Here is a 15799-nt window from a genome sequence, read left to right on the forward strand (position 1 = left end):
TATGGTTCCTTTTTACCTAGTATCTGCGTTGGGTTCAGAGCATTGTGATCCGTGTGCTGACAAGGGTCCAGGTCTGTGCTTTGGAATTGAAGGCACCCGAGACTTGGTATACATTAAGGTTTTCTAGTGTAGCAGGAGCATTGCGATCTTCTGGTTAACTGAGTAGTGGATGGATTGATACTCCTAGAAGACTGGTATCTGGAAAGAAGGCAAACGACAGCAAAAGCTCGCCGCGAGAGTCCAGTTGTGATTCAGGTGATTCAAGATTTATACCAATGACGCATACTTAAATGTGTTTTTGTGGCTGATTATTGTAGGACAATCCATCTTTAAATAGTCATTGGTTTTTATCATAACGGAAGGAGGCCTGAGGAAAATCATATATAAATGTGATCCATATAAGCTTTACCACATACCTAGAATACATAGCCGGCACGTAACACTAAAGCCATATAGGGAAAATCAGTTCTCATGGTTTAGCAAACAGATTTTAATGGGTATAAAGTTCGAAGTTTTGTATCCAGGCTAAAGAAACCCCATCAAAATAACATACCACATGAAATAACTGTCTGGTTTACAAGTAGGTTTCCGATATTTCATATTCATAAAGGTTTGCCCGATAGACAGACTGGCGTTTCCTTTTCCGAAAATTACTTTTTGTTATTAAAGAAGAGTATGAAATACAAATCTGATTAAAATCATATCCTTATATACGCTCGTGAAGTCAGAAAAATATCGTGAACATTAGCGTGTATGTAACACGGGAACCAACGTGGACTGAATATGGTTTACATATCTTAAGACAACAACCTGTCTGGCAATAACACAGAATGAGAAACATACGAACAACATGCTAGGTTTGGTCTTTTATTAACATAATTATCTGTAAAAAGAGTCAACTAATACCTTTCCATTATTGTTGAAAATGAAACGTCCGGCGGCAGAAATAAAGTTAGGAATATATTTATAAAAAAATACATTAGTTCGCCACTCTACATTTTAATTTTAAAAAAAGTCATTAAACACCAGTTAATAAAAGTTTTATATATAATGGAAAATGAAATGTTAGTTAAACTACAACATTATGTATGTTTATTGCACGTGAACAATGTGCAACTTTATACAGAACAAAACAAAGATAATTTATACTGGTCGTGAACCATGTTTCAGTGTTTTCTTCTAATCATTAACTCCCACATCGGAACAGTAAAAAGGAGGCTGAACTTAACCGTTCAATAACTACTGTGTGGATAAATAACGTATGCCGCCACAGCTGCACTCTCACAATTTGACCGTTTTTTTATTATTTTTTGTTGTCTTGGAACGAGCCAAGTTTTGCGAAAATGTCTGAAAAACGGTGATTCTGACTTCTGCTTCAAATCACTGTCTTAAATATTTATGCTCAAAAAAGGCAAATATGGCCAAAAGCATTTCTAGCGCTTTAAGAAAAATGAAAATTTCTTCAGGTTTCCAAATCATTGATATCTAATCTGTTGTGTATTATCCTATATGATTGATATGAAAACACTGATGCCAAATTCTGCTTATTCTGAGACAAACAATGAAAATTTGGTCAAATCTGTGAGAATGCAGCTATAAAGGTTGTTCTTGACATTATGGTTAAAAACAGTTACATCACCCGCAAAGCTGTGATTGACTTTACCTTGACGCTGTGTTTAATCTCCATAGCTCTGTTTGTGGTGCAGTAACTATTACTTAACACCCTTCAAAAATACAACTACACTCTGACTTCTGAAAGGTGAGGCTTATAACATGACAACAATAATAGATACACCCATTAAGACGTAAGCTGATCAAGAATGTGCTTTTGCACAGTTAAATATGTGCAACATATATATACATCGACAAAAAAAACCTCAACAAAGGTGCCACGAAGAAAACGCCATCGCTCCCTCAAAAATAAAACATTGTTACAGCCGGAGTCATGGGCCTTGCATCACACGTGCGTATTGTAACAAGTTACATGTGAAACATGTGTACCAAGTTCCAGTTTTATATCTTTTACACTTTTTTAGTTGAGACCAAGGTCAGGGTATTTTTTAACATCGATGACAACAAAATACAGCAATAAAGATTAAATATGATTAAGAACCTGCAGTTTGACAACAGGTTGTGTGAACCATTTATAAATCAACAAAAGAAAGGAAATAATTCTTCTATGGTAGATCAACTGACAACTGTTCTTCCAGTAAAGTGAAACTAAGACAATTCTTGTTTTAATTTTTTTTTTAACAGATTTGCCATGACTGATTTTTATTGGCAGAAAAAGTGTACATACATTCTTAACATATTTGTCAAACAAGTGCGCCTACTTGATTCTAGTTTTTAATACATGCATAATATTGAATAGAAAAAAAATAACAACGCATTTTAAAACAATTTACAACAACAATAATTTTAACAAAACAATAAGAAACAAGAAATGTGTTTCAAACATGCATGCTCCCCTAATTGAAGCAATTAAGTCATTTCACATTAAATGAATGTGGGGTTATTTAAGGTTATGACCAATATCCCTTCCAAGTTTGAGGTTAAAATAGAAGTAATTGACCATTTCTGTATTTTGTTACTGGAGTTGATGAGTAATCAATTCCAGTAAAACATGAATGCATCATCCCGACAGCAGAGCAACAGTTAAATTGATGATAAAAAGATAGCAATGCATCTTATACAGATAGCTGCTTCATGGTCAACTGAAGTTGTAAGTTGTAACCATTATGTTAATAATACTATGGCAATTTCTTGCAGCTTTCAAAAAAAAACACATCAGTTAGTAATGACTGTAAAATATAATGAGAGCAAAATTTAATGTGAAAATCAGAAATTTAAAAGATGAAATTTTAGCAAAGCTTCAAAGAAATAGTCTTTTGTAGGAATTTTAGCATACCCTTATTGTCAATCAGACAAGGATTTTATGTTAAAGGTCACTGCGATTGAGACATTTGACTTCAAAATCAATATGGGTCATCTGCTGGTCAAGACCAACTTCTCTACAAAGTTTGAAAACCTTAGGCCAAAGCATATTCAAGTTATCAATTGGACAATTATTTTACTGAACTCGGTTACTACAACTGTGACCTTTGACCTATTGACCTCAAATCAAGAGGGGTTATCTGCTGGTCAGGACCAACCTCCCTACCAAGTTTGAGAACTGCAGGCCCAAGTATACTTAAGTTAATCTGACTAGCTTTTTTAATAAAGGTCACAGTTATCATGACATTAGGGGTCATCTACTGGTCATGACCAACCTTCTTATTAAGTTTGAGGACCTAAGGCCAAATGTTCTGAACATATCATTCAGACAAGGTTTAATAAACAGACCAACATGTGCAAACCAATATACCCCTGCTTCTTCAAAAGGGGCATAACAATGTAACCAACAAATAGAGAAAATAACTGTTTATATTGAAAAACAAATATAAAGATCATAGATCTTTTTGAGAACTATGACCACATTTGATAACATGGAGAAAACCGGTTTAGTCAAGGGTAAACCCTTGTATAATTAATATATTCAGGATTTATTATTTATACCAAAAAACAATAACAAAAACATTGAACTGAAATAAAATAAACCCCAATTATAAACAGCATAATTATAAAATAATCACATTTGTGATACTATAATGTACAATATCATTAAAGGATGATCAACAATATGAACTCAGTGGGATAAAATAACAACATTTTTGTTACTGAGGTTAGGAAATGTACCTTAAGGCTTTCTCTTAATAGTGAAATACAACATATCTCATTTTTTTCTTGTTCTTTAACACAAGAATTATAGTTTGGGTCAAATGGTTTTCTACGCTCAGTGACAGGGATGTTGGGTGCTTGGTGACTTCATATTATTTTGGTATCATTTGAAAATGTTTTTAATATAAGCAAAAATAATAGTTAAAAAAAGGAAGATAAATATATATAAAAAAAACATGAACTGCAATAACTTTATCTTTAAAATTTGTTTTAGTAATTTTATTTTAAGATTACTAATCATTGAGTAATATCCTTTCAAATGTAACCAAAATAACATGGTCACTTGGCATCAAAATTTACAATTACTATCATTGTTACGATAAATCAAAATCTTAAAGCTGCTGATACCCCAAAATTGAACAATAAATAACTAATGTAAAAACTGACCATTATGCAATGTAGCATTTTTTCAATTTTGTCGAAGAAATTTCTTACAAAGCTCATATTTGCTTCCTCTTAATGGGCCTTTTCGCAGATACTGTTTTTAGCTGGGTTCTTCATCAAAATTACAACAAAGGCTATCCATCTCTGGAAACTTAAATCAGGAGCTTGAACTATTCAAGCAGTGTTAAATGCCGCAACTGGTGGTTAACTGCAAAATCAGCAGTGGAGGTTAAAATTTGTCAAAGAAGAGATTCAACTTCTTTGGTTTATCCCGTAATTATGTTGGTGGTTTTAATACATATCATCACATATATCAAGAAAGTCTTTTACACACATTATTACATTTATATTGCACAAGTAAACATACATGTATATGCCAGCATGTTCACAACATTCACAGATTCCTGATACTAAAGTGAACAATAAAAGCTCAAACCAGTACCTAAATTATAACTACTCTGATGGGTACAGAGCATGGATATGACATATCCGGACTTTTTTCCTTCCAAAAGTTAAATAGAGACTAACATGTTTATGTATACTAAGAAGCACAGTATGGGATGTGCATTATATTCTAAACAAGTATTGAAAACATACATATCAACTGCTGACCAATGTGTGCATCTAGATAGGAAGCATATTTTCATCACACATACCCTGTATCACTGTACAAAAACATAATTATCACAATGGTATAGCACATAAACATTAACATGATGGTTGATGCTTGATGAAAAACTCGCTCATGATGGAAAGTGATATTGTTTAAAATATCTGTTTTCTAAGCCATGTTCTTTATCTGTATTTTTTAAGTGCAATCATAGTATAATCAATGTAAATAAAAAAGGTAAAAAGTCCAAAATTATTCCATAAAGTATATAAATAAAACATAAGTAGTTGTTGGTCTAGATTGTTATATGCTTCATGTTAGAACAGTAAATTATTAGTTATTATAAAAACAACATAACATGGCAGGTGGAATCAGCAGGACGTGAATCAATGAACAAACACATTTAAAGAATACTATGACAAAACACAGTGTTGCCTTACTAATGAATCATTTCCAGGCCAAACAACACGACATCAGTACATGAACACAAAATTGTATCTTATTAATACTTATGCTCATTAAAATATCTTCCACCAACCTCATTAACATAACCACTACCAATTAATTGATCTAATTTGTTCCTAAACAACTATTTTATCTCCCATGTATCATCTCTCTGAAGTACTGGATTCCAAGTCCGTATCTGAAGACTCCGTATCTGAACTTGGCAGTTTATCACTCACTGTTTTATGTATGTTTTCGAGTCTTTTCAGTATATTTTCATAGTCATACGTGCCTCTTCTCTCACCAAATGGGTCCTGAATCAAAACCAAAGAGTGATTTATTTCAATAATATTTACATTTGCCTAGTCCTTAGTGTAGATAACTTGATGTTTATATTGTATAACATGCAATTTATTATGATGTCATTGTTTTTTCAATATTAGCCAATTGGATAAACTCGGCATCATTTTACCAATGATATATACAACGTTACAAAATCAATTATTCTTTTATACAAACTTATCTTGTCTTAAACACTATTTTAAAAACAAATACTCAATTGCAGAATATACTGCTAATGTTTAATCACAATGAATATTTCTTTTTAAAATGTACATATAAGTATTGATCGCATGTCTTTGCAATTATGCTGTACAAACGCAGAAGGGCAAGGGAGAAAATGACCAAGCAGTGCTAGCACTTTATGGTTTTTGCTCAAGTGCCACTCTGTGTTCATACAGCATAAAGCAAGAAAAAATGTGATCAATCCTTAAGCAAATGCTGTTTCAATTACATGAGTCTAGACATCCGCAGCACATGATCATTGAAAAAAAACAAAAAAAAAACATTCAGATTCAATCATTACGAAAAGAATAAGACCTACCATATCAAGATGCACCTAAGAACCCTATTTTGATTTTCATAATATTCACTCAATTATATCACTTTGGACAGACACCTTATATCATTATATTTTTTTCAATGACGACCTTTTTTGTTCACCTGTCATTTTAAAGGGACAAGCTTATGTTTTTTGGACAAAAAAATATACCTTTCCTGATAATACATCTCGAAACACTTACTCTATCATTTTTTTAGTATATGATACCATTTTGCAGAAAAACAAAACAAATAAAGTAAAATGAAATATTTTGGTTTGAATCGGGAGCAAACCCATGCCGGTACAGTCAAGATAAATAGAAAACTGACGCCTTACGCACTAGGTTATAAGGACATATACAGCAGAGATGGATACTTTGACCTTTTAACAATACATTGATAACATCACATGATAATGTCAATCAACCAATCACACAACAACAAAAGCTCAAAGCTGTTAGAAATGCTATTGTAAATTGTGGTCTTCAAAGATGAAATTGAGCAAATATCAAAATTTGCTGAAGGGACCTTAGTTTTCACACTCCTACTTGATTTGAAACACTTAATTTTGTAATTAACAAACCATGAGGGAGTCCCTTTATCAAAGCATAATAATACTAATGACATTACGTCAGAAGAGTGTGAGTGTGTGTGAGATAGATAAATACAGACAAGCTGTTTGCAATATGTATTGCTTGCAGATTAATGACTCGAATATAATTAACTAAAATTCTTGAATCAAGTGTGTCTCATGTCCGGGTCATATCCACTGCCATACTTTGACCAAGTTTCATAAAAAACAGCTAAAAACTGTTGTATTTATAACACAGAAAAAAAACTTTAACACAAAGTTGTCAACAACCCCTGTCAACACAACATCCACCCAGTTTTCACCAATCGATAACACAGCACATTTCTATAAATAATATGACAAACCTGCATAGTTTCCCCTTGTTTGTGCATGTTGGATTTGCATATGCCGACATAGTAGTCGTAATAATCGGGGAAGGACTTCTCCATAACTTCTCTCAGTGCAACAGGACACGCACATCGCTTTTCCAACATGTCACACACGCCCACACGTAAAGTCTCATGCCGAATTATATCGTTATACCGTTTGGCATCTCCTGCATTCCGCTCCTGAAAGAGAAATATTAACATTATATTTGATTTAAAACAGACACCTTACATGTATAACAGATTGTACAAATATTCTATGTGCATTCTGGTGATTGCACCGACAAGTCCTTGTACTGCAGGCAGACAATCCTTAATCATACTTTGCAAGTCTTTATACTCTTTCTACTATATATAAGTCTTTATACTATTTATACTATGTATGTCATTATAAGTATGTACGGTATGTTTTTATAGCATGCAAGTCTTTATATTCTTTATACTATGTAAGTCTTTATTATACTCTATACTTTATATATGTCATTATACTATGCAAGTATTTATACTATGTAAGTCTTTATACTCTTTATACTATGCAAGTCTTAAAATAAAAGTGTGAAATTGGAGCTGTATTGTTTATAATAATAATGATTTTAAAAAATGAGACAGAAAATGCCCTATTTTGCTGAAAAATGTAAACTTTTAACACTATGAAAAACTGGCTGGCTTTAAGCTTGGATTTACAAAAGTGTGTTCAATGAGTATCTGTGAGATGTTTTGGTGTGTTGATCAAAGTATCTGTGAGATGTTTTGGTGTGTTGATCAAAGTATCTGTGAGACGTTTTGGTGTGTTGATCAAAGTATCTGTGAGACGTTTTGGTGTGTTGATCAAAGTATCTGTGAGACGTTTTGGTGTGTTGATCAAAGTATCTGTGAGACGTTTTGGTGTGTTGATCAAAGTATCTGTGAGACGTTTTGGTGTGTGGATCAAAGTATCTGTGAGACGTTTTGGTGTGTTGATCAAAGTATCTGTGAGATGTTTTGGTGTGTTGATCAAAGTATCTGTGAGATGTTTTGGTGTGTTGATCAAAGTATCTGTGAGATGTTTTGGTGTGTTGATCAAAGTATCTGTGAGATGTTTTGGTGTGTTGATCAAAGTAAGTAAAATAACTCATTTTGAACAAAGTTTGAAACAATTGTTGACAACATAAAATCCCTTTTATAGGTCTCTAACATCATATCTTTAGTAATGAGGTATCAGAAATTTGACAATAAAACATGCATTCAACTAGTTTGATAGGATTCTGACTGGTATTTTGAAAACCTCTCAACAGAGCTACTGGCGCATGCACATACCACATGGAATCCTGGTTCATTGTGGTATGGTTTTTCGTTCAAAAGAGACTGTATAGAGATAAGAACACTGGATAAACTTTGGGCTGGGCTCCATGCCGGGCCAGACCATGTCCTGAAATACCAACCATATAACACAAATAGCATCCATATGTACAAAATGACAAAAACTTGATAAAAACTCAAATGTCCCCAGAGAATACTCAGTTTTGACAAAGAAAGTATAACAAAGGGTATACAGTCAAACTCTTCATTCCTTTCAAGTAACTGTACACAGATTTCTTAATGAGAAAAGAGGAAATATATAAATATAGAAAATATATAAGGGATCTTCCTTTTCATCTAGTAAGAAATGTTTCAGAGTGTAAGTCTTAGTCAGATTAGTAAGTGACCTAAGTTTTCTGTGGAAAGGAAAAGTGCCACAACAAAATCATGATATTATGTAGCACAACTACTACTTGTTGAACATTTAGACCAATAATTTCTTGTTTGTACAAGTATGAACTATGAGGAGCTGTCTTTATCACTTTAAGTGACACTCTAATTCAAAATCAATACATACACATGTAAAACAAAAATAAATTTTTAGTGATACATCCTCAGACACTTACTAAATAATGCACCTATGGAAAATATTAATTACTATTGACAATATTATAACCGTGTATTTAATAGCTGAGAACGCAAAAATATTAAATGATTGGTGAATGCTAAAATATTTACTGCGATCTACTATAGTCTCATAAGGTAGCAATACCGTGTTTTCTGCACATTTTTTTTTCAAATTAAACTTGATATCCTCCATAACATCTATTGTTTTCAACATTTGCTCATCTTTAAAAATTACCAGTACTCCACAACCTTTTTATTTGTTAAAACAAAGTCAATACAAATTTCTTACCCAATTATACTTAGACACACTTTCCCATTTCTGTAAAGGTTAGGATTAAATCTCACGCGACCACCCCCTGTTGTCTGAAGTTTCACCCGTGGGGGTCTAATTGGATAATCCGGTGGACATCGGATAAGGAAGTAGAAAAACCCTCCCTCGTAAGGTGTGTCAAATGGTCCAGTTATTAAGGCATGCAGCTGTGAACAAAGGAAAAGATAAATTAAACATTAAATGGCAGCCATTGTTTCTACAACAAACTCAAACATGAGCACTGCAATCAGGTGCCCACCCTCAACATGTTGTTGATATAGATCACTATGATAGCTTTTTCAACAAATCCATTCAAGTGGCATTTCAAAACATTTCAAGGACCTCCTGCCAACAATGATCAATCAAAATCTTTTTTATACCAGTACGTAAAACAATGCCATGCAGTCTTTGATATCAAGTATTTGTTTTGATTTATCATGTCTTTCTTTTGTTTTTTTTCAACTAAAACCCCTAATTTAAACAAACCAGCACACACAACTGTATCTCACCTTGGTGATATCTTCTTTGTCTGGAACTAAGCACATCCCTGGTGGGGGCTCATTGTAGATGGACATTATGTCGCTGAAATAGACAGAAAAAGAACTATCACAGGAATGTGGCAAATGCCCCTGAAAAGCCACGTTGAACAGGTAGCCATTTGTATTTCAGCCTATATGGACAGACAGCCTTAAGTATATAATATATTTTCATGAGATCTTTTCCATGCAGTTTACAAATATTGACCACTAACATTATTTAAAGCTACACTCTCACAGATTTACCGTTTTGACAAAAAAAAAATTTGGGGGTCTTGGAATGAGCCAATTAATGCGAAAATGCATGGAAACCAGTGACCCAATCAGGACCCATTTCCCCATCTTATAAGCTGGGAAACACAGTACATTTTGCTTTAAGGTACCTCTTCGCTGTTTATTCGTCTCAAATAAAGCTGGTCATCTGGACAATCATTTATGAAAGCTGCCGGACCCGTACAAAATTGCCGCATATGTCCAAACGGACCAGCACATTTCGGGAAGACAAGATCTTAAGCTTCAGCAAGTATCAGGACACTCTGCCAGTTCAGAGATCATCAGTGATCTCAATTTAGCATTGACATGTAAATCACTTGTATGTCTGTGCAATTATTTTTTAATGCTATTAACTAATTTAAATTGATAATATTAATAAATAATTAAGAAAGGTTTGAATAGGTAAGGTAATTGAATAAAGAATTCCGCTGACACCTAGGGGTTGAAAAGTCCAAACAGGTTGGAGTTGAAAAGTCTTTAAAATAGGGGTTGAAAAGTATAAGGGTTGAAAAGTCTTCATTTTGAGAAAGGGTTGAAAAGACTTGGGGTTGAAAAGTCCTGGTCCCAATGTGTCCTATCACTTTCACAAAACTTCAAAAGCAACTGGAAGTGTAGTCTAAAATAATAGACGTGTTATACAGGATTCTTTCAATCCCTAACGTCTAAACGGGAATGTGCAAAAAACAGGGTTGTATTAAAAATATTGAAATTGTTTTAAGTGAAGTATTTTATGGTTGAAATTGATCATAAAGAGTTATATTCATATTTTACCATGTAAGTGAAATGTTATTTTGCACTAAACAAGCATTAAATGCATTAAAACATGTTGTTTACCTTACCAATAAAACGAAAGTTGACTGACACAGACAACAATTATGCGAAGGGGAACAACTTGATACAATCGTAATAACTCGGCCTCCTCCGACAAAGCTTCGAGATAGATCTCGTTATACAATCGTAACAACTCGGCCATGGCCGAAATGTTCTGAGCGATTTAAAACCGTGCCCTGAAGCCTTGCAGGTGCCCTTCATGTATATATCATTATGTTTTGACAGAATGAAATGAAGAAAAGCCGTTAAACTCATAATTATAAGTTGGATATTTATTTATTGTGTACGGAACTAATATAAAATAACATTATCTGGTAATATTTCTTGTTTTTATGATATTTTATAGACGCTATATGGCAGATTTCACGTTTTGGTGACCAAAAAGTTCCCGGCGAATATTAATTTTTAAAATTTATTGCAGATTTGTGATTTCAACATAATCTTTTACAGCAATTTCTTATCTATCATATTTTAGAACATTTGCAATGATTTATTCATGCATTTTTATAAAAAAAAGAATTTTGTATCACCATACCATTTGTGCTAGTGTTACAATATTGCCAGTAAAAACTTGTTTTTTTTAATATTTTGATCCAAAGAAGTATTTTGTCTTGCACTAAATGGTTCATTTATCTATAAAACAGATTGTACAAACAAAAAATAAAGATTGTTTCGTTTTTCTCAAATAAATTTATTGAAACAAACCCTAATTGGACAACAAGACAGAAAATGCTTTCTGCAAACATAGGTTTTCTTTTTATATCAGATCAGATAAGCTATAAACATAAATGTTTTGTTGTGGTAATATAAATGTCTCTAGTATGGTGCAATTATCATTACCTTTGATATTAAACATATATATTATAAATTGCTAATTGCGAGTATGTGCTAGTGTTACCACAAAACAGAATGAGTAACATTAGCAGTATGTCACATTAGCAGTTGGACAGAATGTTTCTACCACAGACTGTTTGAGCTTGATACAGTATAAAACAAACTATATAAATGATTGATAAACACGGTCAATTGATAATCACAAAAATTCTTAATTCTGTCCAATAAATAACGATATCAAACACAAAAGCGGTATGAATTCAATATAAACTACGTACCTAATGAATGAATACTTACAAACGATAGTTTACAGACGACATTGTTATGTTCGAATAATTGACTCTGGGAAAGTCATCAAATTTCAACGATTTTCTTGCTTTATTAAGCGCTTGTCTTAATGCTAGCGTGACATAATGTTAACGTTACATCGAAGGACAGAATGAGCCAAACTTGGATTAAGTTTTTATCAACGGTATTCACCACTATTTTTATCATTTCAATGTCAACTGTCAACCAGTCCAATATAAAAGTAATCGCTACCCGGATGTTAACCCTCAGTCGGTGTAAATTATTCACGAATAGAAAAGGTGCTATCGTCATGCTAAAATGGGACAGAATCGATTTTGAGTAACATTAACACATTTTTAGACCTAAAAAACTTTATGATCGGGAATGACCAATTTCTTGCTACATGCAATACTGTTTTTATCCGACACGTAGTCTTTGTTTTCAGTGATTTAATAAAGGTGTGTTTAGGCTTAAAACAGTTAGCAGTGGATCATGTCTGCTAATGTTACACAACAATTCGAGGACAGATTACCGTAACGTTATCACCATGCGCAATTACCGAAAATTTAAGTATATTACGAACGAAATGCAATCATTTTAGATATATTATTGTTTTAATTAACATTTCTTGCAAACATTATTCAACAGACAAGAATAAAATACTTACCAGATGTTACTGAAAAGCATCCTCAAAAAAGTCAGGTATATTGGTACCGGGAAGATTTTCTGTCTTTTTTGTCCTAAATATCGGCATATTTTTACATTTTTTTACCTTATTTAACACAATATTTTCATTATTTTAATACAAATCACTTCTATTAGGTGTTCTTATTGGGTTGGGAAAGGCAATTGCTGTATATATGACGTTGACATGCAATAACAATAAATGAAAGCAAATGGGCCAAATAATTGCCTTTTTTGTGAAATCTGCCATATGCTTTAACCCGGAATCCTGATTGGAACAACTACCTACTTTTGATACTAAACAATTTGTACGTGAAGGATTTGCCATATCAAAAATCTAAAAAAAATCTGTCAACGTACAATTATTTGGACTACTGGAAGTGGAACCTGTCACTCTTAGAGCTATGTCAAAGTAAATACTAAAGCCATAAAATTTGTATTCAACAAACCATGGCAATGTTACTCAGTTAAACGAAAAAAATGATCCTTTTTTTTAAATGATTGTTTTTTATCATTCTCAGAATTGACAGATCTAGTTCTGGCTTCCATAACTTTAATGTTGATATTTATTTTTTTGATGTTTACAACACATTAAAGTTATGGCGTAACCCCCATAGTAAGGTCAACCAGAATCAATTGAGTGTGATGATGCAATGCAATCACATGACCATGATGACGTCGATGGATTCTATTTATAGCATCAGATTCACATTGTTCATTTAGTTGAATCCAATTGCAGTAAGGCTGTAAATACCTTTTGATAAGTAAAAACAATTTATTTATTCCAAATTTGTTATTAGTTATTTATTAATTATTCGAAATAGAAAAAATAACAGCAAAATAAATACTAGGTCACATGGGTATTTTCTGAAAATCTTGGTGTCACGTGATTAAATTTGAACACAACTATGACCTAGATAAGTAATGCTTGTAATAGGATTTATTAAAATGCTAAATCAACTATCTCTAAAGCATTTTTTGGTTTTGAAAATGAGTTTGTGAACTACATTTTACTTCATTAACCTAAGGATACAGCTATTTTGTCTGTACAATGCATACAAGTGAAATAACAGCGTGACATAAAAATGTCACGAATTCTGGTAGGGTTTGGATACGGCGTTCTCTTCAGCGAACACATCCAAAAAGGTAATATATAACGTGTTCGCTGAAGTTCTTTAGCTATGACAGATCTTGATCAATCTGAAGTTTTCTAAAATAATCAAGGATTTTTTACCGTTTTATGCGAACAATACATTGGCTTTTGGGTTTTTCCTTTTCCCAGTCGTTACTTAAATCGGGATCCCAAAGTGCCGTGGCTCCACCGCCGGAATCCTCGACGAAAGACAACAAATCAACAGGCTGGTCCAACTCTTCCGTGTTTGCGGAAGCCATTTTGAAATTCTACTGACGAATGTTTTAAATCGTTATCGGTTATAAGTGGTCAACGTGACAGAGCACGAGATATCGTAGTATTGACGTAAAATCGTATAAATCTAGGTTCAACATCATCATCATCAGCAGCAGCAGTAGCAGTAGCAGCAGCAGTGCAGCACTATATATATTTTCTTTCCTTTGTTTTTTCGTTTTAATTTATGCTTGTTTGTTTCCTTTCGAACGCTTGACAGCATTTGGAAAAATAATACCCGAATGTATTTTGGAATTCGCGACGGTATAATCGTTCTGCAGGGGCAGCTCCAGGACTTGACGCAAGAGGAGTGTAACTTACGGGCGTCACCTTTTGACTTGCTCCCCTCACTCAGAACCGAAGTTTAGTTTAGCTATAACTGATGTTGGCAGGGGTACCCCTCCAGAAAAGTCTTAGCAATATGGTGCATTTTTGGGCGTAGTTTATCACTTTGTTCTTACCCATATTGAAATAAAAAGTAAACTTGGACGATTTCAGTGTGTGTGTGTGTGGGGGGGGGCAGAAGCGCTCCAATGGATCCGCTATTGATCTATGATTAATTAAACCTCCGATTTAAATGAGTTTGAGGCCGTTTGAGGCTCAGGAAACTAAATAAATATCAGTCTTGTTTGTTTTTAAAATAGCTCATGATGATATGATAATATAACAAGGCTTTACAAAAAATGTCTGTTTGATTTTAGACGTTATTATGTGTAACAGGTACAACATTTTTTAGCATCTTTGCTCCTAAAGAAAGTATTTTTACAACAAAATTAACATTTAGCCTTCCCGGGTCTGAGTCTCAAACCAAGACTCAGGATGCCAGTAAATATTGCCCCTGGTTTTATCTTACACTCACAGATGAATACAGAACGTTGCATCTTTCAAAGATCTTGACAACTTCCTGGAAGAGATTTAAGGTAGCCGATGTACAACTATGTTTGTGAATTTAATATGGAGCCAATGACTACAATACTAATCTGGGATGTCTCAGGCGACCCCATATCAGTTTGGTGCCATTTAAAGGCGTATTTCTTGCTGATTACTAATGTGTAAAAAACAACAACATTATAGATGTTATCACACTGTATGTTTGTTCTCAGGGGCGGTTTTAGGATTTGGCCTTAGAGGGGGCGCACTTTAGTAACACGACTAGAAAAGAACGCCCCCTTCCTGTTAAATACGAACAATACATAGTTTTAATGGGTTTATTGGGGACTGCGGAGGTTTCCAATTAATCATTCTGTCATTATTATCTGAAATATTTTCTTTCAAGTGCATTATTTTCGTATTATTTCTCGGAAATTGACGTATAAAGTAAATTTTAAACACTTAAAGAGAGGGCACAGGCGGGGTACAGGCGGGTCACGCACCGTCTAAATCGGCTAGTGGTTCCTCAATTTCAACTAAAATCGGGCGTGAAATGAGTTATTTTGAAATCATACCATGAAGGCCTAAACTGCTCGTTTATCATTGTTTTGCCATTTTTTTTTTATAGTTTATTCTTTCTCTACACATACAATTCGTTCAAAGCTACCAAAATGACAAGGGGTCGCCAAGTATCCACATTCACATCCTGTATCGCATACATGCCATCAAAGGCCTGCAGACGAGGAAAAATCGTATCAATACCTTTATTTATGAAAACACAAATCACATCGTTAATTTAAATTAAATTTTAT

At 33.5% G+C, this 15799-nt stretch overlaps 1 protein-coding gene across 1 annotated transcript; it reads right to left on the reverse strand.

Annotated features, from left to right (window-relative positions):
- Positions 1-854: 854 nt before the first annotated feature.
- Positions 855-14104, reverse strand: LOC128234691 (ubiquitin-conjugating enzyme E2 Z-like). The gene is made up of 6 exons (XM_052949097.1): positions 13947-14104; positions 9776-9848; positions 9246-9433; positions 8348-8459; positions 7031-7234; positions 855-5529 (listed from the first exon to the last, which is right to left on the reverse strand). The coding sequence occupies exons 1-6, from the start codon at positions 14102-14104 to the stop codon at positions 5380-5382; spliced, it is 885 nt and encodes a 294-aa protein (XP_052805057.1). The 3' UTR covers positions 855-5379.
- Positions 14105-15799: the final 1695 nt, after the last annotated feature.

This window comes from Mya arenaria, chromosome 5 (genome assembly GCF_026914265.1).
Source record: "Mya arenaria isolate MELC-2E11 chromosome 5, ASM2691426v1".
Classification (NCBI taxonomy): domain Eukaryota; kingdom Metazoa; phylum Mollusca; class Bivalvia; order Myida; family Myidae; genus Mya; species Mya arenaria.

Coding starts and splice junctions, on each gene's coding strand:
- LOC128234691 (XM_052949097.1), bottom strand. CDS start 14,104: ATGGCTTCCGCAAACACGGAAGAGTTGGACCAGCCTGTTGATTTGTTG. Junction 9,849..13,946: donor TGTATTGTTCGCATAAAACG/GTAAAAAATCCT, acceptor TGTCTATTTCAG/CGACATAATGTCCATCTACA. Junction 5,530..7,030: donor AACAAGGGGAAACTATGCAG/GTTTGTCATATT, acceptor GTTTTGATTCAG/GACCCATTTGGTGAGAGAAG.